Genomic DNA, 23,143 nt, shown 5'->3' on the forward strand with positions numbered 1-23,143 from the left:
TTCATTTTTATTTAATTATCCTAATAAATTTTTTTTAATTGTAATAAAAAAAATTACTCACCGAAATTTTATCAACACAACGTACGTAAAAAAAAAAAAAAAAAAAAAATAGTAACTAATAAATTTTTGGTTTAAAAAAAAACTTATTAATAAAAAAAAAAAATAAAAAAATATTCACGATAGTAAAACACTGATATTAAATAACACAAGTAATAGTGAAATACGAATACGAAGAGATCGGTGACGAAGGAAACAGCACGCGCGTCAATGCGATACTAGACGTTGTAGGATCGCGCGTCGCGGCGCTCACACCGCGCGGACTCGGAACGCCGATCTATCAGGCCCCCACAATCATCTGATACGCGTATTCGTTGGTTTAAATTATTACTATTTACTAACGACTACTATACCATCTACCAACTAGCCTACATAATAACAGCCATCAACATCTAACTCCCTTCTTATCCATTTTCACTTTTTCTATTCCAAGCTATTAATTTTTTTTTTTTTCCATTCCTTATATCTCTCGATTTCCGCTATCATTTTTTATCTTCGGTAATATTCATTATTTAATATCACATCAGTGGTAAAATACGCCTAGGCAATTATTACTCAAAAAAAAAAAAAAAAAAAAAAAACATTAGCAAAACTGATAACTGTCAGTGAGATAAAAAACTTAGAAGTAGAGTAAAAAAAATAATAATTTTTCATGAGAGAAATATTTTTAACTTCCCGCTATGAAAATTGAAAATTTTCAAAAAAAGAGAAGTTATGGGTTTCGGTTCGATTTTGGAAAATCGAGTTTTCATCAGATGTCGACGTTTTGAGGTCCTAGGAAGCTATTCTGACTATTTCCGGATAGACGTCCGTATGTGTGTGTATGTGTAAACTTTTTTTGTCCGAGAATATATTTCATCAATATTTCAACATAAATTATTATTATTATTATTTTTAGTCCATAATTTTTATTCATAAGCTTTACAAGTAAACGGGGCAAGTTGACCATCCTGAGTAGTGAAACGACTCAAAAATTTTGACCAAATTTTTTAAATTAATAAAAAAAAATTTATTCTTCGCTAATACACTTTAGGAAACTCTTAAAATTTTATTGCTCAGGTAAAAATCAATTAATAATTTTCTGTGCTGATATTCTGTTTATTTTAAACTTCCCGCTATAAAAATTTAAAATTTTAAAAAAAAAGGAAGTTATTGGCTTCGGTCCGATTTTCGAAAATCGAGTTTTCATCAGATCTCGATGTTTTGAGGTCTTAGGAAGCTATTCTAACTATTTCCGGGTTGACGTCCGTGTGTGTATATGTGTGTGTGTGTGTGTTAGGGATGGGCGATATCTATCGATATTTCAACTATCGATGCTTTTTTTCTGAATTATCGATGTTATCTATCGATATTTTTTGGATACGATACATCGATACTCGATAATAAAAAAATTAAAAATATCGATGTTTTTTTTCAATTAGGAATGGGAGATATCTGTCGATATTTCAACTATCGATGTTATTTTTCTAAAATATCGATATTTTTTGGACAAGATATATCGATACTCAATAATAAAAAATTAAAACTATCGATGTTACGATATCGATGTTTTATTCAATATCGCCCATCCCTAGTGTGTGTAAACTTTTTTTGTCCGACGATATCTTTGGAATGAATCAACCGATTTGAACGTTCTTGGTGGCAATCGAAAGAGCTCATTAAGACTTAAAATTGATTAGATTTCGGAGTCGATCGGTCATGTAGTTTACAAATTATACGAAAATTAAAAATAAAAAATTTTTTTTTTCCAAGTTTTTTGCGTATAACTCATAAACCACTTGTCCGATTCGCCTCAAAATACAATCAGTTCTAAGTCTTGGTGAGATTTTTCGATTGCTACCAAGAACTTTTGAATCGATTCATTCGTTCCAAAGATATCGTTGGACACAAATTATTTTTTTTAGGTGAAATGTGTGTTTTGCCGGTCTAACAGTTTTTTGAGCTCGGAGCTCATAATTTTACGAGTAATAATCGAGCTCCCTGAGCTCGAAAACAGCGGGAAGTTTTGGGGCTGGCCTACAGGGTCAGGCGGATTTCAGTTTTTTTTACTTTTTTAAAAAATAGTTTTTTGTATTCTTTTATTATTATTATTTTTTTTTTACTTAAAATAAAAAAATATATAATAAAATTGTTTTATACTAGAAACTCGAGTATGACAACTCGTTCAATTGCTACTGACATTTCTATTCAATTTATATTTTTCTTCATCAAAACAACAGTCACTTCTATTTCAATCTTCATATATTTTTAGTTATTTCTAAATAACTATTTAAATTATATTTGTTATCACTTTTTTTTTTATTTTTATTTTATTTCAATGAATGAGGTCAAATAAAAGTAATTAATAATGTCGTAAATAAATATAAGAATCGAGTAATTTTGAAAATTAAGACGTTTAATTAGTAGTTGAGGATTTTCTCATTTATTTTATGGGGATCTTGGGAGCGATTAAAATAATTCAGGTCATTAGATGATTGTCATCTGAAGATAAGACGATCAAAAATCTTACTATTAGTTAGTGCTGATTATGATCGGAAAAAATTGAGGTAATTTTGTTATTATTATGGCCTTGGACAGTTAAATATTTTAAATGAAACAAAAGTGGGTTTTAATGATGACGGAACCTCAAGGGTAATAAAAGAAAATAGTCATGTAAATAAATAAATTATATATAATGTTGTTAATTTAATTAAACTTCCGTACGAGTTTTTCTTGGATGTTTTTTAGTGTTGACCCGGTTGGTGGCCACTTAAAATCTCTGTATCTCATTGAAGTGATTTAGTCATTATTTAATGTAGGGGATCATACACTCGTGATGTAGGAGCAATTTGATAATACTATTGTTGAAGATTTAATTTATTTAAATTATTTTTTAAAAACCAAATTGATTAATTTATTAAAAAAAAAAAAAAGAAAAAAAATAAAATTCTTGGTAGGCTGAGGTAACAATTTGTTGGGGTAACGAAAATTTTGTATTATTTTTGGCTCTAATCTAAAAAGAAAGTTGTCAAAATATTAAAAATAGTTTTTTTTAAAAGCGCGGGAAAATTTAATTTTTTAAAATTAATATCTTTGACTACTAAAATTACAAGCAAATTTTTACTTGAAATTTTTAGTAAAACTTTTGTGTAAAAAAAAATTTTATTTAAATATCAAGAAAATTTTTGAATGCAAAATACTGAAAATTTTTATGTTTCTGAATTCATCTCAAAGAAAAATTTTTTGAACCTAAACTAGTAATAAAAAAATTGATAAAAATTACCCATAAGAAATTTATGTTTTTTTTAATACACATTGAAAATGCTTTGTAAGAAAAAAAACAATAATATAATTAGTCTATATTTAAAAATAATATAATTTTTTTATTAAACAGTAATTTTAATCGGCATAAAAAATTTCTAATTCATTCACCGGATTATCGTTTACAGAAAAGTAGACAAACGTTTTCTGGTCTATGACAGTTCATAGATATTTCTCTTTTATTTCTCTTCCGTATCATAAAAAATAAAATTAAAAAGATAAAAAAAATATATATGAACCAGTAATATCCTTGGTAATAATTTGAAAATTATACGTGCTCTATATTTTCATTCGTTCTCGTTTCATTCTTTTATATATATCTATATATATTCGAAAGTTTAATATAGAAATACATAATCGCCTTTTCGGATCTCATCAACTTGATTCCACTCATCTCATTTTCTTTTATAATTTTCCATGTATTCAGTAATGGATAAAAACGTAATGATAACTGAATTAGATCTCAATAGGTCTCGACGGCATTTCAATCACTTATGCCTTCATACCATCTCTCTATTATCTATCATAATTTACTTTTAATCTGCTCTTTTTTTTATAAAAATTATAAATTACGAAATAAAATAAAATTCAGTTTTGAAAAATTTTTCATTCATAATAAAAAAAATTTGTCACAAATATTTGATCAAATAAATAAATATTTTGTGATAAATAATAATAATGATATCAAAAGTAGTGGAAAAAAAATTAATCTATTTGTATTTACTTTGTTTGAGATTTAAAAGTTATTTGATATAGTAGATAAAGCTTGCGGCAGTTGATATGATTGTCAAAAAAATCTGTTATATTAAGGATATAAATAAAAATAAATAAACAAACCGTTGGATTGTGTGCAAAAAAACTGATAATAATAATAATAGTACCGTAAAATTAATAAAGTTTAAATGATGTTTTTATCCTTAAGTTTTCCCGTCAAATGTCAAATTATTTTATTAATTATTGTGGACGTGTCTTGAGAAAAGACAATAATTGATTTTCAGTATAGTGAAGAAATTTATCAAGATTGCGGAAAAAATTGAATTAAAAAAAAAAAATGACATTTAATGAAATGTCAATAATTTAAAAAAAAATAAATTGCTAAATTTTTTTCATTTTAAAAGTACTGACTACACTGTAAAAAACTTTTGAAGTGAACGCGGGAAAATTCAGACGAATGATTGTGTACTCATTTAATCTCCTTGGAGTCAAATTTACTCCGAAGTGAATACGGATTTTTAAAAAAATGCAGAATTACTCCAAAATCACTCTGCTGGAAAAACAAACTCCGTATTTACTCCATACTCAGAGTAAATTTTTTTAAGACTCCGGAACTCCAAGTGACGGAGTGAATCGGTATTTAATTAAAATCCACAATTACTTCCGATTTTTTACAGTGTAGTGATAATTAGTTATAAAAGTAATGATACTTATTTTTAATTATACGGAATTTCAAGAAACAAAAAATTTTATTTTCAATTTGAAATTAGAAAATTTTGATAAAACATTTGTATTCCGGGGAAGTCTACGGTTTCCGTGGCGCCACCAAATGATCGCGAATTCTTGTGGAACTCGAGGAAATAAGACTTTTTTTTCAAACAGCCATAACTTCTTCAAAAACGGACTAATTCAGACGTTTTTTTTTTTCGAAATTTTCATCTTTAAACGCACTTTCCGGCAAAAAATACAAAAAAAATAAAGATATTAAAATCTGTGAAATATTTCACTTTTTTGAAAAAATCGCATTTTTCTCGAAATCCATGTTTCTCAAAAACTAAGCTAGATATCGAAAAATTTTATTCTTTAAGAAAGTCTTAATTCGTCGAGTTTTACAAGGACTCGTGGTCATTTAGCGGTGCCACGGAAACCGTAGAATCCCCGTATTCCGGAAAAAAATCTTCAAATTAGTTTATTAATTTTCAAAATATTTACAACGCGAGCATATGTATCTCTACATAGGGGAGGGGGCAAAACGGAGTACCCCCAAAATTTCATGTATTAAATGTTTTTTAAAAATTTCAAAATCACTTTTGTAAATATAATTGAGCATTATTTTGAATATTTTTTGCTAAAGTTTTTCAAAAATCGAGTGTCAGTCGAAAAATGTTAATGGCTTTTTTTTTTATGATAAAAACCAATAAAAAATTTTCTTCCTGTGCATCCACTAATTGTGTAAAATGTAATTTTTTTTTATGTAAATTATTTCCAAAAAAATTTAATTTATTTAATATGCAGAAATTTTTTTTTTTTCACCTTTTTTAGGGAGTACCCCATTTTGCCCGCAAAAGTGAAAATTTCTTAGTTTTAACGGCAACTGAAATTTTTTTTTATTTACTTCGAATATCATTAAAAACAAAAACTTAGTATTTCCTTAAGTACCCCACCCCCCCCCCTTCCTCTACAATAAACAAATAATTTGAAAAAAACTAAAATTTACATCAATAACTTATTTTTTTATTATCAACTGATAAAAAAAATTTGAGTTTCAAAATTATGTTATTTTAATAATAAATATTCAAATTAAAGAGCTTTTCATAAACGTATCCAAGCGTATTAATTTATGTCTTTATGGTCTATAAAATTTGGCAAATGTTCAAAAGTACAAGGTCGCGGTTAAAAATTGATTACGTATTTTTATTTGTTACGATTGAATAATTCCTACCTCTACTTTTTAAAGTGGCTCGTTTAAATATCACTCATATATTAGGGTGGTTGAAAGAAATGACAATTTTTATTTTTCGAGTCAAAAAATAAAAAATCAATTTCTTACTTGAGTAAAAAATTTATAATACAAGCTCTTAATTTCAATATCAGTTTTCTTTATCGCAATTTTAGGGGAGGGTGGGGCAGAGCGGCCCCCCTATGCCAATTATTATTTTTTGTGGCTTTCAACCATATGATCACTTTACTTTTGTCCTATTTCGAACGAATTTATGGACATTTTGCCAAAATTCTGAAAAATTTTTTTTTTTTTTTGTGGGGCAGAGCGGCCCCCCTTCAAAAAGTGATAAAAAAAATTTTTTTTTTCGTTTTTTTTTTTTTAAATTGTTTTCATCATTAAGAATGTATTTCTTACTCTTGACAACTATTTTTGGTTTTATATTACTCAAGAAAAATTTTTTAAAGTGTAATAAATCGTTCACTCTCGATTACCTTAATTACTAATTGTTATTTAATAAAAAAAAAATCAATTCTATAATTTTACTTTATTTCAAAAATTTATCAACTAAAAAAAAAAATTTAATTTTTATAAATTTTTAGTGACCAAATTTGCCTCTTACATAAAGAAACGGCCGAAAAATATGAAAAAATAATTTTTTCGGAAGTTTCGGCTGGTCCATTTTGCCCCAGGTGTTATGCGTAGGGCTAGAAATGTGGAATTATAATAATTTTTTTTTAATTTGACGATAAAAATATGAAAAAATCACTTTTTCAAAATTTTGATCTTGTCCATTTTGCCCCAAATGTCATGCGTAGGGGTAAAAATGCGCAAACATATCGGATTTATAGTAATTAGTCGAAAAAAAAAAAATTTTTTTTTTGGTCAAAATTTCAGGGGGGCCGCTCTGCCCCATGGGGGCCGCTCTGCCCCACCCTCCCCTATATCTTTAAAACTTTATAAGTCAGTTACGAATATGCCTAAAGGAAAATATTTTTGTAGAAAATTACGTTCTACCAAAAAAAAATCTCACGTTTTCGTATGATAAATTTTGGTAAAATTTGAATTTATAGTAAATTTTACGGGTTTTCTGCGCAGAAAAAATAACGAATCGGGATAGTGACGTATGTAACAAAACGTCAATATGACATTTAAAATCACATAAAATAAAACAGGCTTATAACGGGTCGTCGATTCAAATTCCAAAAAAAATTTCCCCTACGTCCCCTAGACCAGGCTTATGACGTACAGTCGAATGTGAGAATTATATGCCACATATATGTCACATATATTACATATTTGTGCGGAAGAAACAAATATGTCCGATAAGTTTTCCGTATAGATTCACATATATGTTGCCATATAGGCAGCGATATCTACGTTGGCATATATGTAATTGTATACATATATACATCTCAAATATATATAAATATATGTGTGCGCAAAAAAACAATATTTCACATATATCACGGAAAAAAACAGATACCCGTACGAAAAAAGTATATATCCGTCTATATTCGGGCAAATCTGAATATATGTCGCATATATGAGACATATATTCAATTTTACCTGTATATATCCCGGATATATACTTTTTTCGTACGGGATATCAAAATTTAGTCATAATTACTATAGGGAAAGTAACTAATGGGTTCCGATGGCTTTTACTTCAGACATGAGTAAAAAATTACTATTCCACAAATAAAAGATACAAACTCTTAGTAATTTTGAATAACGATAGCACATTTAAATTGTGGAATAGTAATTTTTTACTTTTGTCAAAAGTAACAGCTATCGGATTCCATTAATGGTTTTGGGTTACTTTCCACAGTAGTTTTTCATATGTTATATAGATTTTGCGCACATATATATGCATATTCTCTAGTGGGTTTCATTGTTTTTCCCGGCTCAATTATTTCTTCTAGAATAATGTCCAATTTATTTTGAAGAACATATTAATCCACTCCTAATTTTTTTTACAAAAACCGAGAAATTCTCAAACACTTTTAAGTCAGCATCACTCAAAAGTACGTAATTTCATAAAATCGACGTTGCAACAAGTTTTGATTGACTTAAATATAATAAATAGGGCATTTTTTCACACTATCTATATATAGTTAAACACTTTAGATCGAAGTAGTTGGTATGCTAAAAGTTATATAGATGTTTACCATCTGTGAGCTCTGCATACTTTATGCAAAACCAAAACAACTTCTCATAAAGTTCAAAGTAAACGCGAATAATCTTAATATGTTTAAAGCACAACAGAACGGTTACTAAGCTATCTTTAACCACGTTATTAATTATATGTCATTCTCAGGAAATAGTTTGTTTAATTCATTATAATTTAATTACTTTGTAGCTATATATAAATTTACGTATATATTTTTAAATTTTATTAATTATTCATAAGCTTATTCCAGGTTTTGAAATTCAAATAATTTATAAATAATTGAACATTACTTTTTTTTTTATTTAAATAAATAAAAAAAAAATAGTTGTGTATATATTTGAATAAGTAATTTTTCAACAGTAAATATACATATATTTTTCCTGTCTTATATTATTTGTTTTATTTTAAAAAATTTCTTTTAAGGAAAATTTTTCTTTGAAGCTGCGGTGAAAACACAAATTTGTATAAATAACGACTATTTATTTTCATATTTTGAATAAAATAATATTTATTTAGAGAGGGAAAGTGTAATTTTATTGCCCGTTACCTTTTGACAACCGCGTTTTTTACAATATTAAGAAATAAATAAATAAAAGTTAAGTAATAGTTGAGAAAACCTTGAACAGAATTCAAACATCTCATTATTGTTCGTTCCATCGCCTTAAGCCTTTTTCTTAGAATTAATGAACAAACTCGGCAATTGACTGCTAAAGCGAAAGTAACAAAAAAAAAGAAAATAGGAAAAAAAATAAGAAAAGATCGATCTTATGAACTTGAGAGTCTTTGACGGGAATTACAAAAGAAAATAATAAAAAATAAAATAAAATAGTTGTTTTAGCAATCAAAAAGTCGAATTATTTGTTACTTTTTTTGACCTCAAAACTCATTCAATATGTATCGAATCATTAGAAAAGGTTTTTTAAGATACTTTGCGACTAAAAATATATACGTTTATTATTTTATGATACGTCCGTATTTTTTTTTATCGAGGGCAAATAATAATGACTGTTTTTTTTGTATGTTATAAATATTTTCAATCCAAATACTACTTGTAGGCTTCAAGCCATTTTCAGACCCCCCCCCCCTACTTTTTAAAAAATATTCAATGATTTTCAATTTTAATGACCGTATCCAAAATTTGATTATTAATTTAAAAGAAGTTAAAGCATTAATTGAAAAAAGGGAGACGCGGTCACAATTTTACCAAGACATTGATTTTTAAAAAAATTATTTACAATTGATATCAATTAGGAATTAAACGAAATTTGAAATGTCAAATTGTTTTAAAAAATTTATTTATCAAATTTGCGTTTAACTCCTAATTGATAACTGATTTGTTTTTTTAAATCTATATCTCGGCGAAATTGTAACTGCGTTGTCTTTTTTCCAATCAATGCTCTCCCTGATTAAAAACTCCAATTGAAACCGCTGAATTCCGATTGACTCCGATTGAAATCCGATACACTTTCAATCGGAATTCATTGGTTTCAATCGGAGTTTTTAATCAGGGCTAATTTTTTGAAATTAATTAATAAAATTTTAATACTTTTATGACAGTTCTAGATCATAGAATATTTTTAAAGCGGGGGGGGGGGGGTACTGTCTCAGAATGCCCTTAATAGCTTTTAACTAAACTTTTATCGAATAATCTGAAACTTATTACAAGTCAGATAAATAAATTCAAAGTACCAGCAATTATAAAGATATTTTGAAATAATTATTCACAAAAATCAATGAAGAATGCATAAATATTGTAATGGATAAGAGAATAACTTGATAGACACGTTGAAAAATACAAGTAACAATTCTTATTCTCACGTCTTATGTGACGTTGATAAAGTGTTTTTTTTTTTTTTTTCAATAACATGTTTCCAGAAATACTACGAAAAATTATGCGCAATAATTCTAAATGCTAAGAAAAAATGAGTGAAAGTAACTTTAATATTTTTAAAGTTATTAATAAATAAAACAGCAGCCTCGAGAGCTTTTCTTGTCAAAAATGTTGATTATATAGTTGGCGTTTTCGAATATGATCTTAAAAAACGAGATGAGTTGATTTTTCTACACCAAGTGGTTTTAATTATTCGATATACGGTTTTGACGGGTTCAAAAAACATAAAAAACTATTAAAATTATTAATTAATTAATATACCGGAAAAAATTTTAGCACCATTTTCGTTCAATTCAACATCGATAACTTTAACACCAGGCATAGTTTTAAACCGTTTTTTTTTGCAGTGTACACGAGAATAAATTTACAAAAATTAGTATGAAACTAAGAAATATCTATTATTTGACTCACGTTATACTGTATCATATATTTTTACACGTATCTTCTGTTCGATTACAAATTTCAAATTCGACGTGACGTAGATGAAAAAAAATACGCGGAAGTCTTAAATACTCAGAGAAGATAAAAAAATATGAATTATTAATTTCTTACCTACTCAAATTGAATATATATAAAAGCACAGATTTTTTTTATGACTAGTTATTATCAGCTTCTAAAAAAACAACTTTTTTCGCGGGTCTCAAAATTATAATTATGTGGCTACTCAAATCCATAATAGTCTCGACATTGCTGATACATAAATCATCAGCAGCCGAACGTCCGGATATATATCTTACAAATATCAAATTTATAGTCGGGATTTTTGAAAATAATCCTGAGATCACCGATCGAGATGTTTATTTGCATCAAGGCGTTTTGATACACCGCCAACTTGTTCTCACGAGTTCAGATAATTTTTACAAAAACATTGAATTAAAAGTGCGCGCTTACAATTGGCCGAGTCGAATTCGTCTGTATAATGACCAAAAAACATCACCGTCTAATTATGAAGAACGAAGAGTGGATACTATTGAATATAATGACGATGAAACGTCTAGAATATTAATATTAGTTTTAATTCAACCATTCGAAAATATTAATAATATTGTCAATGACGATTTTACACCTGAAAATTTTTATCATACAGATTCAAATAAAAAATGCGTATTTATAAAATTGAAATTTACGGAAAACCGGTGTACAAAATGTAAGTTTCTGTTTAATAATAAAATTATATTAGTTTTTTAAGTATTGAATAATAATATTATTACTTTGTCTAGTCGCGTGTGATTCAAAAGTCAGAGTTAAACAGCGTAAAATCAAACCAAATACACAATTATCATCTTATAAATGCGATCTAGATATTATAAGAAAAATTTTTAAAGTTAATCGAATAAATGATAATAATTTTTACTGTGCTCATCAGACTGGTCGATTCAAATGCCACGTAAGTATCAGTAAAATGATTATTTCCGTGAAAAATTAATCATGCCCATATATGGAGCATTAGACTGTGTCAAAAAAATCGATTGTTTTTTTGTTTAAATTACATGGAAAATATTGTTCAAGATGACGGAAAAAAATACTGTTAAAATTTGAGCTCTTAATATTAATATTAGCGACCGCCCCATCGCAATTTCTGATTTCCCATATAAATAACATGGGAAATTTTTTTTAAAGCTTGAAATTTTATCACTTATCAGCGAATCAGTGTATTGGAAAAATCAATAGACTTTTTTTGTTGAAAATTTGACACTCTACAAAAAAAGCCTCTTGTCTCTTATGATCTCCTCATTTTTCCGATACACTGATCCACTGATGAGTGATAAAATTCTAGTTTAAAAAAAAATTTTCCCGCGTTATTTAAAAGCGAAATCGAAAATTGCGACGACGCGGCTGTTAATATTAATATTTAGAGCTCAAATTTTATCAGTATTTTTTTCCGACATCTTGAACAAAATTTGCCGTATAATTTTTGAAAAATAAATAGCCGATTTTTTTGTCACAGTCTAATATATATAAATTTTTTTTTTTGAGCATGTAAAGCATTCGCATATGGGATAATTTTCTTTTTAAATATTTTTAGAACTATCCAGGAGCTGCTCTTGCTTGCGAATCAACGCAACGGGGACAATATTTTCTAGCAGGAATCAATACTGCTAATAATAATTGTAACTTTATATTTGAAAATACTCAGCGCCTTAACGATTGGGTTAACAAAATATTAAAAGATATTATGTTTGAAATTGGATATTAATTTTAATTCAAATTAAATATTAATAACATCAACTCATCAGGTCATGCTGTTAATAAATTTCAAATTTATCAACCTGTACTACCATGAGCTCGTTTTTATTTTAATACCCACTATTTAAAAATTTTGAACTAAAAGTTTTTGAAAGAACAAAATTGCATTTTAAAAATAAAAATAAATATAAAAATTTCACTATCAATTTAAAGTTCGTATTAATAAAATTTTTTTGCGAACAAAATAATTTAAAAACATTACTGACCCACCATGATGATAAATGTCTCTGGTTGTCTCTTCTCAGCAAACTCCGCCACCAGCAGTATCACCGGATTCAAAATCATCCTGGTCATGATGTCCAACAAAATCACGACACTTCACTTTTTATCATAAACTTTAAAATTTTCAACACTTTTAAAATAAATTTATTCATAATTTCGTCTTCCAAAAATTTAAATGTAATGGCGCCAACATAAAATTCAAACTTCATCGGCCTCAATTAATTATGAGACTGAAATTAGCCGACTACTAATTTTTAGATTTTTGAAAAACCGTAAATTTAAAAAAAAAAAACGTTTCAAAAAATTGCACCCATAGTTTTTTAAATTTTCTACATGTGCATATTTTTATTTTTTAAATTTAATTAATTGTTGAAAACAAAATCCAAAAATTTTAAACTGTCCACTAACTTCAGGATCGTAATTAATTAAATTAATTTAATTCTTAGTAAATAAGAATTAAATTACTTTACTATCACTGACTCTAATTAAACACCAAATGATTTTAATTTCACTTAGGATCCAACCCGAATTTTAACTTTTAAACATCAACACAACATACAGCTCAGTGTCATGACAAAAAAAAATATTTCTCACTTTTTTTCTCCATCGGCACACAATAATTTTATAAAATAATTATACTGATATTTCACGACTTATTTTTCATTAATTTAAACAAAAAGAATTAATAAAAACCACTAAAACTTAATAAACACTCAGAGCAACATCTCTTTGTCCTCAACCAAGTCTGCCCTTTGTCTACTAAATACAAAATGGCGCCGAGAACTTTCCATTAGCGAACCGTGGTACGAATAGCCGATTGAAGGTACATTTCGAAATGCACCTTCATTAATTATTCTTATTACTTGCGCGGTAAATTTAAATATTTGAAAAATAAATTATTAGAAATTGGATAAAACTAAAAATCGTGTCAAAATAAAATGGCGGCAGAATATGATAGAAAAATATTTAAAAAATTAAAAAAAAACACGCAAGTGTTGGAACAAATCTTGGCGGGGAAATAATATGCAGAAGGGTGTCCTAATACACTTGGAGATTTAATTTAAATTGCTCCAAGTGCATTGCAGCTAAAAAAACGTCACTTAACTGCTATTTCCCACCAGACGATGCCAGATGATTTTGCTCAGGAACTTATAAGTCATCAGCATCAGCAATTCGCAACACTTTACACTAGCACTGAACACTCAACACTTAACGACACCACAGACACTTTGCACAATTTAAATTTTACAAACACTGGACATTTTAATTAAACAATTACTGTGAGCAATAAATTTTATGGATAATTCCGCGAATTAACTGCAATAATGTGTTTCAATTTAAACGTAAATATGAATCTGGACTACTACTGCCTTTGTCGATGATACTGACTGCCGCTATTGGACCGTCAGTTGAAACAAAGCAATCGATTATGCGATTCATTCTCCCTCCCCCACTTTAGCAAAAATTTGAACGGTGACTACAGCGACGCGCAGTGGCGGCATCTTGGCGCGAAATTTCAAAATTCATTTATTTCCGACATTACCATCAGAAGTTACCGTCTCATATTTATTATTTATTCTGACATGACATTGACATTTAACTGAATAATGTTGAAAAAGAAAACAAATATGAAAAATTCATAAAACGTCACAACAATAAATGAATAATTTGCAATCATTTATTTAATTATTCATTAGTATTTTCGTAATTTATATGAAATAAATGCATCGATTTAAAAGTTGATTTAAAATTCATCTTTTGCTTATGGGTAAAATTGTTAGAGACGTAATTTGAAACTAACCTCCAATTAACAATGACTTAGTTTGTATAAATTATAAATATTTATATACTTACAGGTGAATCAATAAAATATCAAAATAAATAATTCAGAAAATAAATTTATTTTATATAAATAAATTGACATAATGACTGACAATGAAGATGAAATAGTTGGCGCCCAACGAGCATTACAAATAGCATTTCAGACGATGCAGGAACGTTGTCATCAGCTGGAGAATCGTCTTGCTGCTGTTGAAGAGGAAAATATTAAATTAAGAATTGAAAAAGGCAAAGAATTGTCTTGCGAACTGGTTATTCCTGATGACAATCCATCAACAATTCAAAAACTCCAGGTAATTATTTACATTTTTTTATGAGCGTGAATGTAGCAGACGAGGAAATTTATAAATTTTAAATAAATAAATTAATTGATCAGAATAATATGATCCTAACGTTAGCAGATAATTAGTAATTTTCGGATTTTTGTTTCAACGAATTAATTACAAAAAAAACAAAAACTAAAAATATGCACGTATAGAAAATTTAAAAAACTACAGGTGCAATTTTTTAAAATATGATTTTTTTCCAGTTTATCGTCTAAATAAAAATCCAAAATTTTGTTAGACGTCTGCTAACTTCAGTATCATCAAAATAATGACATTTAAAAAAATGCGCGTACGGATTTTGCATTTATCTGGATACGCATTTTTAAATTTTTACTCTTACATTTTATTCATTTATTTCAAAATTTAAAAAATTGACAATGGCCAGTTACATATGATGTAAATGTGTCAGACATAAGACAATTTTTTAATTACACATAAAAAACTTGAATAATTAAAATAATAAAATTTTAAAAAATTCATACACGCATTTTTGAATTTTTTAAACATGCATTTTTTTATTTTTATTTTATAAAAATTTTATTTTGTTATTTCAAAGTTTTAAAAATTGTCAGATGTCCGCTAACTTTACTGTCATCAGTTACATTCGCGCTCATATTTTTTTTTAAATCTAAAATAGTAGATGCATAAATTATTGATGTAATTTATCGAGCTTCGACTGATAATTTATTTTTAAAATTAAAATAATGGTTATAAGTGTGAAACTGGGCCAACTTGGCCCGGGTAAAAAAATTCGATCCAAAAAGATTCAAAATTTCGGCATCTGGAACTTCTAAACTTGAGATATTAGAATTTCGAGTGGAACTTTTGTAATTTTGATAGTAAAAAAAAAGTTTATCTAGGATTTTATATGATCGAATTTTCATATATTTCTCAATACATATTTTTCATACATTTTACCCTCGTTACGAAAAAGTTTCCATCAAAAACCAGTAGCGCTACAAGAATTAAAAAACGTTCGTTAAAAATTACAAATTTGATATTTTTGAACTTTTTCAGAACCGGGGCAAAATGTAATAAAATAAAATTCTAGATAAACGTTTTTTTTTTAATATCAAAATTACAAAAGTTCAAAAAAAGTTCGACTCAAAGTTCTAGTCTGTCTCAAGTTTAGAAGTTCCACACGTCAAACTTTTTTGAAATGAATTTTTTTTAGGGTGCATGTGAAGAATTTTTTTAAAATTTACTCTGTTTATTTTTAACAAATTTTTTTAAAAATTAATTCGTAATTAAAAAATAAAATTTCCAGATGTCGACTAGTTTCAGTATCTTTTTTTTCTTCATATTGTGAATCAAGTCTAAATGATGTATAAACTTTTTTTTTTTTACTATCAAAATTACAAAAGTTCAAAAAAGTTCCACTCGAAGTTCTAGTCTGTCTCAAGCTTAGAAGTTTCACACGTCAAATTTTTTTGAAACGAATTTTTTTTAGGCCGCATGTTCAGAATTTTTAAAAAATTTACTCTATTTATTTTTAACAATTTTTTTTTTACAATTAATTCGTAATTAAAAAATTAAATTTTCAGATGTAGACTAGTTTCAGTATCATCTTTCTTTTCATATTGTGAATAAAGTCTAAATGATGTATAAACTTTTTTTTTTTTTAATATCAAAATTACAAAAATTCCAATCCGTCTCAAGTTTAAAAGTTCTACATGTCAAACTTTTTGGAATCTTTTTTGAACGAATTTCTTTTACGCGGGAAATTGAATTTACTTTAATTATAATTTTAATTTCTCAGGAAAAAATTGAAGAACTAACGAAAGAAAAATCACAATTGACTCATCATGTGTTGATGGTGGCCGCGGAAAACCGTCAGCTTTGGAATAGATTGACGCGATTAACAAGAACCAACAAAAGTCTCGGTAATAAATTGATAAAAATATCAGATACGCTGAAGCAGAACCAGCAGGCGAATCAACCAATCGACAATTTGGTTGTCTGCAGTATTAAAGATGTCCCGGCTAGTCTTCCAAAAACTAGCGACGATAATCCTTTGAATTTTGATCTCGACAACAAAGACGTCAGTCTTGAGGAAATTTCTTTGAGGCTTATCAATAGTATTATGTTGGAAAAATCTGAGCTAGAGCATCAGTACACTGAGGTTAATTATCTGACACTGATTATAATTAATTAAATAATCATTTATTATTTATTGATTAAATTATTTTTTTTTTAAAGATGCTTGCACTACAAAATGGTGCTGATATTAAATTAAGAAGTGTTGGATTTGCTTATCCAGATGATAATAACGATTCGTTGCAACAATTGAAACAGTACGAAAATAAATTATATCAAACTAGAAATAATTTAGTACAGCAGAAATTAAAATTGGAAAATATTTATCACAATTTATGTAAAATTAAAAAAGGTAAATTATTTTTTATTTTTTAATTTCAAATATTTAAAACTTTGAGTCTCAAAACTTTAAATACTGAGTTTTTTAAAATTTATTACTGCTCTGTAATATTAATTGTTTTAAAAAGTCATAATTTTATGGATTAATTTCTTCAAATTTATAATAATTTTATCTAAAAGACAATTTTAGTATCAATTCATACTTATATCAATAAAATCAATTGAAAGCTACACAGAAAAAAAGGATTTATTGGCGCTAAAAACTATTACTCGCCTCGAGAAAATTTTTACTTGCCCTGAGAAAATTTTTGCATTATGAATTGAGAAGAAAATTTTTTTTCAGCCTAAAAAAATTATGATACTGAAGTTAGCTGACGTCTAATAATTTTTGGATTTTATTTTAGACGGTAAATTATAAAAAAAAAAAAATTTGAAAAAATTGCACCTGTAGTTTTTTAAATTCTCTACAAGTGCATATTTTTAGTTTTTATTTTTTTGTAATTGTCTGATGACTTCAGGATCATAAAAAATTTCATGCACTGGAATTTTTTCTAATCTTAAAAAAATTTTCATTTCCATTTTATAACAGGGGTTATCAGATATTTTCGGCTGAGTTTTTTTTGGAAACAAAATCTCTAAATGCAAAATACAGACCGCACATTGATAATATTCGTTTGTTCGATAGAAAAACTCGGCCAAAGTTTCCATTTACTGCACAAGTGCAAAAAAGATAGTACCGTTCGTGGACTTGAGTGTAATAGAGAGAGAAGTACGACCCCCTGATAATGCGAAATTTTTCTTGCACCAAAAAAATTTTTTTTCTGTGTAAAAAAAATTATCGTATTAAAAAATAATGATCCTAAAGTTAGCAGACAATTAAGAATTTTCGAACTTTTTTTTCAACCATTTAATTTAAAAAAAAAAAAAACTAAAAAAATGCACATGTAGAAAATTTAAAAAACTATGCGTGCAGTTTTTTAATAATTTATCATTCTGATAAAATTCCAATAATCATTAGACGTCAGCTAACTTCATTATCATTAAAAAAAAAATGTATCATTAATTAGCAAAACTTTCGAAAGTTTGTAATAATACAGAGAAATAATTAATTATAATTTATCAAAATGTATGTAAATTAGTACTAAGTAATTTACATTAACAATTAATGTTACAGTAAGCAAAAAAGTATGTCAAACTGGTACACAATTTGATTCAGACGACAGTCTGCGCGAGCACGGATCAACACAAACGAGTCTTCCACCAGAAGCTTTGCATCCCGATAAACTCGAGCAAGTCACCAATAAAAGTCCCGGGTCATTAGAAAACATTTGTCCCATGTGTGGGTCATACTTTGAACAGACGATCCCATTTCAGACCTTCCACGAGCACGTGCTCAGTCATTTTTCACCGGAAATTTCAAACGAATACGAGTTGCTCTCACCCTAGTTGACAATCACCGTATTGCTGATTGCTCATTACGTGTAGATAAATTATTTTAATCAAAGTAAGTATTTTTTTTAATGCAATTATTGAAGGGTAATAAAATTTATTTGTAATGATTTTAAATAAAGATTTAATTAAAAATCGCTGATACAGTATACAATAATTGCTTATGCTAATTCAGTAGGTTTGACTTCGGTGCCTTCAGAAGGCTCTTGAGTGGTTGGTTGCAAAAGATTTGAATGAAACCAAGCGGGTCTTGGTTTAGGCAGCTCGACAATTCGCTGGCCTTTCCAAAACTTCGAATTTTTATTTTCTTTCTCGCCTTCAAATAAAATCACGACTTCTTTCTCGACGGGTTCGAGGCCAAGATTTTTTATAATCGCTTCTTGCATTTCTTTCGTCTCTAACTTAACTTTGTTGTAACAATGCTCTAGATCATTAACGAATAATTTGTATTATTGATTAAATTAATCTACAAAAAAAATTAATTTAATTAAAATATACTTACGACATAATTTATCGGCCTCGCGATCATGCCCACATGTCACACATGCGAGTATGTTTGTTTTTTGAACAAAAGGCTTCCAATGGTATTTAACGTGTCCATATTTTCTCTTCATACGTTTCTCTATAGTACGCCGACTTTTTGGTACTGCCCAAAGTATTCCATCGCTCAGAATATCTTTGAGTGATCTGGAGCTCTGGGTTGTGGGTTTATTTTCAATGGGACCAAGTTCCAGTGTACATAATGCTGAAAATATTTTTAGTTTTATAGTTTCTTAAATTTTACTTAAATGCTACTGGCTTAATTAATAAATTATTTAATTTTGAAGGTATTCTGACAGTGCCCCCACTTTTTAAAAAATTTCAATGACCGACTGTCGTAAACGTATCAAAATTTTATGGATTAATTAAAAAATAATTGAAGCATTAATTGAAAAATGAAAATTTACGCGGTTGTAGATTTTTGAAAAATTACTTATGTTTGATATCAATTAGGAGTTGAAGGAAATTTATAAAATAAGTCAGTTAAATCTTCATGTCAACATTATAATTTGTAATGTAAAATTATTCAGGCTAAAATTTATTTATAAAATTTCGCTTAATTTCTAATTGATAGAAACTATGAGTAATTTTTTTAAAAATCTATATCTCGGCGAAATTATAACTGCGTTGTCCTTTTTTCAATTAATGCTTTCATTTTTTTTAGATTAATCAATCAAATTTTCATATTTACTTTATGAATTGTTAATAGTTGAATTAATTTTAGCTTAAAAACTTTGAAAATTCAAATTATAAAATTGACATGAAGATTTTACTGAAATTTATTTTCCAAATTTCGTTTTTCAATAAATGAACTGCAAAAAAATAATATAAAAATATGCACATGTAGAAAATTTAAAAAACTACAGGTGCAATTTTTTCAAATATTTTTTTTTAAATTTTTTATCGTCTAAAAAAAAATCCAAAAATTATTAGACGTCTGCTAACTTCAGTATCATAATAAGCGAACGGTATTATCTTTGTTGCACTAATACAGTAATCAGGAACTTTGGCCGAGTTTTCCTCTTAAACAAACCAATATCATCAAAAAATTAAAGCGCACTTCGCTAGATCAGACAGTAGTATATCAATGTGCAATTTGTAGTTTGTATCTAGCAATTTTGTTTCTGAGAAAAACTCAGCCGAAAATATCTGATCATTTTTCACTAAAAAGTTTTAAGAAAATGCAATTAATTTTTTATTTAATTCAAAATTATTTAAATGCAACTTTTTTTATAATTTATATTTTACCACTGAATTTAAATTGTAATAGACAATTTTAAAAAAAAATTTCTAATTAATTATTTGGCTCGTCTTAAAAAAAAAAAAAAGTGTTTTTTTTTAAATAAATTCCCATAGAAATTTTCCATTAATTTTTTCCAAACAAATTTCAATGGATTTTATCGAGTCGCCATATTACCACTGAAATAAAAAAATTAAATAGAATCTTCTAATAAATTTTATAAAAAAACACTTTAATGGAACATTTCAATAGATACTTTTAAAAAAAATGAACCTAAGCTCATTGAGGTTATCCGGTCTAAAAATATAAATTATTTGTATTTTAATAACTAAAATATATCACCTGGTGGAAAATGTGTTCCAAATAAATATCCCAGTGTCTGTTCAAATCTATCCAGTGCAAAATTAAATCTATTCAAAATATTTCTCGCCATATCAAAATCAGAATCTTAAAATGCGAAGTCCGAAATCCAAAATCCAAAAATTATCTCCGCAGTAACTACTCGAGATACTTTTTCTATCGGCACCTAGATGTCAGCACCCGCTCAAAATGAAACCAGCTGACTGCAAATAATTTTTTTTTATTTCGTAATTCGTACTCGTGTGTTAAGTGATTGCGTGTGATTGTGTACCAGCTCGCGGTTATTCCTCACCCTCAATTTCATCAATGAAAAAAAAAGTGTCACACCAGCAGCACAAGCCACAACAACATCAGCATCTCCATCGCAGGAATTGTAATAAATAGTGAGACAATCAGAAGCTAAATAACCACGAAAATTTAAATGTAATTATCAGCTCTAAATTATTTTTCTATCTAGGGCACCCTGGTGCTGTCATCCACGACCTAGACCTGCGACACCTTCACTTTTTCTTAAACCAGGTCAATTATCTTCACAATCAAGACAATTATTATTAGAAGCAACTAAAAAAAAATCATCATCATCATCATCAAGAAATTGAAAATCATCTTCTAGATCATCAACCAGGACAACAAAAAGGTTTCTATTAATTAAATAATGACTGTAATTTAATTAGGCATTTATAAAAATTTGAATTTAAAAAATCGCGGGAATTTAATAAAATTTGAATTTGAAAAATGATATTTTTGAATTTGCAGGTTTAAATTCCGATGTCTGTATGTCTGTCAGTGCTCTAGAGTGAAGTTGAGGGTAGAGGATAGAGGTAGTATTTAAAATAAAGTGGGGGAATAGGTTTTTGATGAATAAAAGGTGGGGAAAGACGGTGATGGTTATACTCTCGAGAGTAAGTTTGAAAGTTCTCATTACTCGGGACGTTGTTCTACCAGACAACGTGTTTTTTATTTATTATTGATACATAGATACGCGTGTACGTGTTATGGCGTGTATTGCGGGTTCATCGGGTCGGCTCTGTGCTCGGGTCGAAAAATTGTGCCAACAGTCTGGACGTTTTGTCCACTTTCGCACCAGGAAAATTACCACAACAGGTGTTAACAAATTACACCAACAAGTGCAACATCCTATTAATCTAGTTCAATCATGTCGGGTAAGTTTTTTTATATTTTTTTATATATATATTTTCCTAAATTATTAAAGTACTTACTTACTTTTTACGTAATGATTTTTAAATGTTAATTTATTTTAATAACTTGTCAATTATTTTATTGACGTATTTAAATTTTTTGTGAAAGTTTTTTAAGTGAATAATTATTTGTTAACTTTTTTTTTTATTCGATTACTATTTTTTTAAAATTATTATTATTATTATTATTATTATTTATTATTTTTTTTTTTTTTGGTTGACATAACCTAGTGTTTTACTACTCGTGACTTAACCTTTTGTCATGCAAAACATTTAAATTTTAAATTATAATAAAAATGTCCTTAAATTATTTTCTATTTAAATTACATAAGAATTTTAGGATTTTAATGGCTTTTGAAAAATTTTACATTGATATATATGTATATATATATATATATATATAAGTGTGTGCATTTTATTTTATATTACATAACAGGTTAATAATTTTAGAGCGGGTTGCATTGACACTAGAAGAATGATAAGAATTTAAATCGCGCGGGAATTTTTTTTTTAAATTTGAATTTTATCTTTTTGCAAAAATTTTTACTTTTGCAGTTACTATTTATTTTATGTGTAAAAAATATATGTATATTTGTTTATTTATTTATTTATAAATATATCACTTATACATATATATTTAAATGTTATTCGCGGAATTAAATGAGAGCCACGTGAAATCACGACGTTTTCTAGCACGTGAAAGTCATACGATTTTTTTTTTAGGTGAAAACTCGATAGACATTTGTGATTATTACATGTGTGCATTTATTTTATATAAATATATACGTGAAAAATATAATTCATTTTTAAAAATCGATGAGTAATTTTGGAAATTTCAAATTCAAAAATTTATTTAAAAGTCAACTGTTTTTTTTGTTATTTAAAAATAATAACGAAATTTGATCTTTTGATTCGAAGACCGCGAGTTTATTGCGCGCGAAAATTCAAAAACTGAATCTTGATTCAAAATTAATATATTTTTTATCGGGTAATTGGAATAACTAATTATTTTATTGATGTTTTATTTGAATAGTTTTATTTATATATATATATATATATATATAAATATATACGTATATATATATATTGAGCTGTAAGAAAAAAATGAAAGTTATGACAAGTTGGAAAGTGGGCGATTTTGAAATGGCAACCGAAAATGTTACTCGTCTTCGAAATAAATTATTATTACACTAGCGTAATAGTTTATAAATATATATATATATATATATATATATATATATATATATATATATATATTGTTGATTTAAAAT

General features: G+C 27.3%; 4 protein-coding genes across 14 annotated transcripts in view; 2 read left to right on the forward strand and 2 right to left on the reverse strand.

The window, feature by feature from the left end:
- The window catches only part of LOC130672172 (tachykinin-like peptides receptor 99D), a 267,298-nt gene that overhangs the window by 125,492 nt on the left and 118,663 nt on the right, over positions 1-23,143 (reverse strand). The window contains exon 1 of one of the 6 annotated variants that reach the window (XM_057476539.1): positions 62-283. The exons of 2 other annotated variants lie outside the window; for them this stretch is intronic. The gene's annotated coding sequence lies outside the window, so the exon portion shown is untranslated. Of the gene's footprint in view, positions 1-61; positions 284-10,335; positions 10,459-12,527; positions 12,703-23,143 lie in introns of those variants that run through there. 3 more of the 6 variants (XM_057476538.1, XM_057476537.1, XM_057476534.1) reach the window with 3 other exon arrangements.
- Positions 10,657-12,383, forward strand: LOC130672176 (uncharacterized). Its single transcript, XM_057476545.1, has 3 exons — positions 10,657-11,221; positions 11,295-11,461; positions 12,101-12,383. The coding sequence occupies exons 1-3, from the start codon at positions 10,729-10,731 to the stop codon at positions 12,269-12,271; spliced, it is 831 nt and encodes a 276-aa protein (XP_057332528.1). The 5' UTR covers positions 10,657-10,728; the 3' UTR covers positions 12,272-12,383.
- LOC130672175 (all trans-polyprenyl-diphosphate synthase PDSS1) overlaps positions 14,133-23,143 on the forward strand; it is a 48,302-nt gene continuing 39,291 nt past the window's right edge. The window contains exons 1-5 of one of the 6 annotated variants that reach the window (XR_008990649.1): positions 14,133-14,328; positions 14,400-14,675; positions 16,468-16,830; positions 16,908-17,097; positions 18,259-18,588. Coding sequence is in view for 3 of the 6 variants with exons in the window: in XM_057476542.1 (XP_057332525.1) it covers positions 21,669-21,836 (168 nt within the window). In the remaining 3 variants the exon portion in view is untranslated. Of the gene's footprint in view, positions 14,329-14,399; positions 14,676-16,467; positions 16,831-16,907; positions 17,098-18,258; positions 18,589-20,759; positions 21,057-21,107; positions 21,311-21,429; positions 21,837-23,143 lie in introns of those variants that run through there. The other 5 variants (XR_008990648.1, XR_008990647.1, XM_057476542.1 and 2 more) reach the window with 5 other exon arrangements.
- Positions 18,629-20,821, reverse strand: LOC130672180 (39S ribosomal protein L32, mitochondrial). Its single transcript, XM_057476549.1, has 3 exons — positions 20,656-20,821; positions 19,036-19,278; positions 18,629-18,957 (listed from the first exon to the last, which is right to left on the reverse strand). Exons 1-3 carry the CDS (start codon positions 20,744-20,746, stop codon positions 18,695-18,697), a joined length of 597 nt encoding a protein of 198 aa, XP_057332532.1. The 5' UTR covers positions 20,747-20,821; the 3' UTR covers positions 18,629-18,694.

This window comes from Microplitis mediator, chromosome 7 (assembly GCF_029852145.1).
Source record: "Microplitis mediator isolate UGA2020A chromosome 7, iyMicMedi2.1, whole genome shotgun sequence".
In the NCBI taxonomy this organism is placed as follows: domain Eukaryota; kingdom Metazoa; phylum Arthropoda; class Insecta; order Hymenoptera; family Braconidae; genus Microplitis; species Microplitis mediator.

Bases quoted from the DNA above. Each gene is read 5' to 3' on its own strand.
- LOC130672176 (XM_057476545.1), top strand. From the start codon at position 10,729: ATGTGGCTACTCAAATCCATAATAGTCTCGACATTGCTGATACATAAA. The intron at 11,222-11,294 runs GTAAGTTTCTGT...TACTTTGTCTAG, and splicing joins GGAAAACCGGTGTACAAAAT to TCGCGTGTGATTCAAAAGTC. The intron at 11,462-12,100 runs GTAAGTATCAGT...AAATATTTTTAG, and splicing joins CTGGTCGATTCAAATGCCAC to AACTATCCAGGAGCTGCTCT.
- LOC130672180 (XM_057476549.1), bottom strand. From the start codon at position 20,746: ATGGCGAGAAATATTTTGAATAGATTTAATTTTGCACTGGATAGATTT. The intron at 19,279-20,655 runs GTGATATATTTT...AAATATTTTCAG, and splicing joins TGGAACACATTTTCCACCAG to CATTATGTACACTGGAACTT. The intron at 18,958-19,035 runs GTAAGTATATTT...TTAATGATCTAG, and splicing joins CGAGGCCGATAAATTATGTC to AGCATTGTTACAACAAAGTT.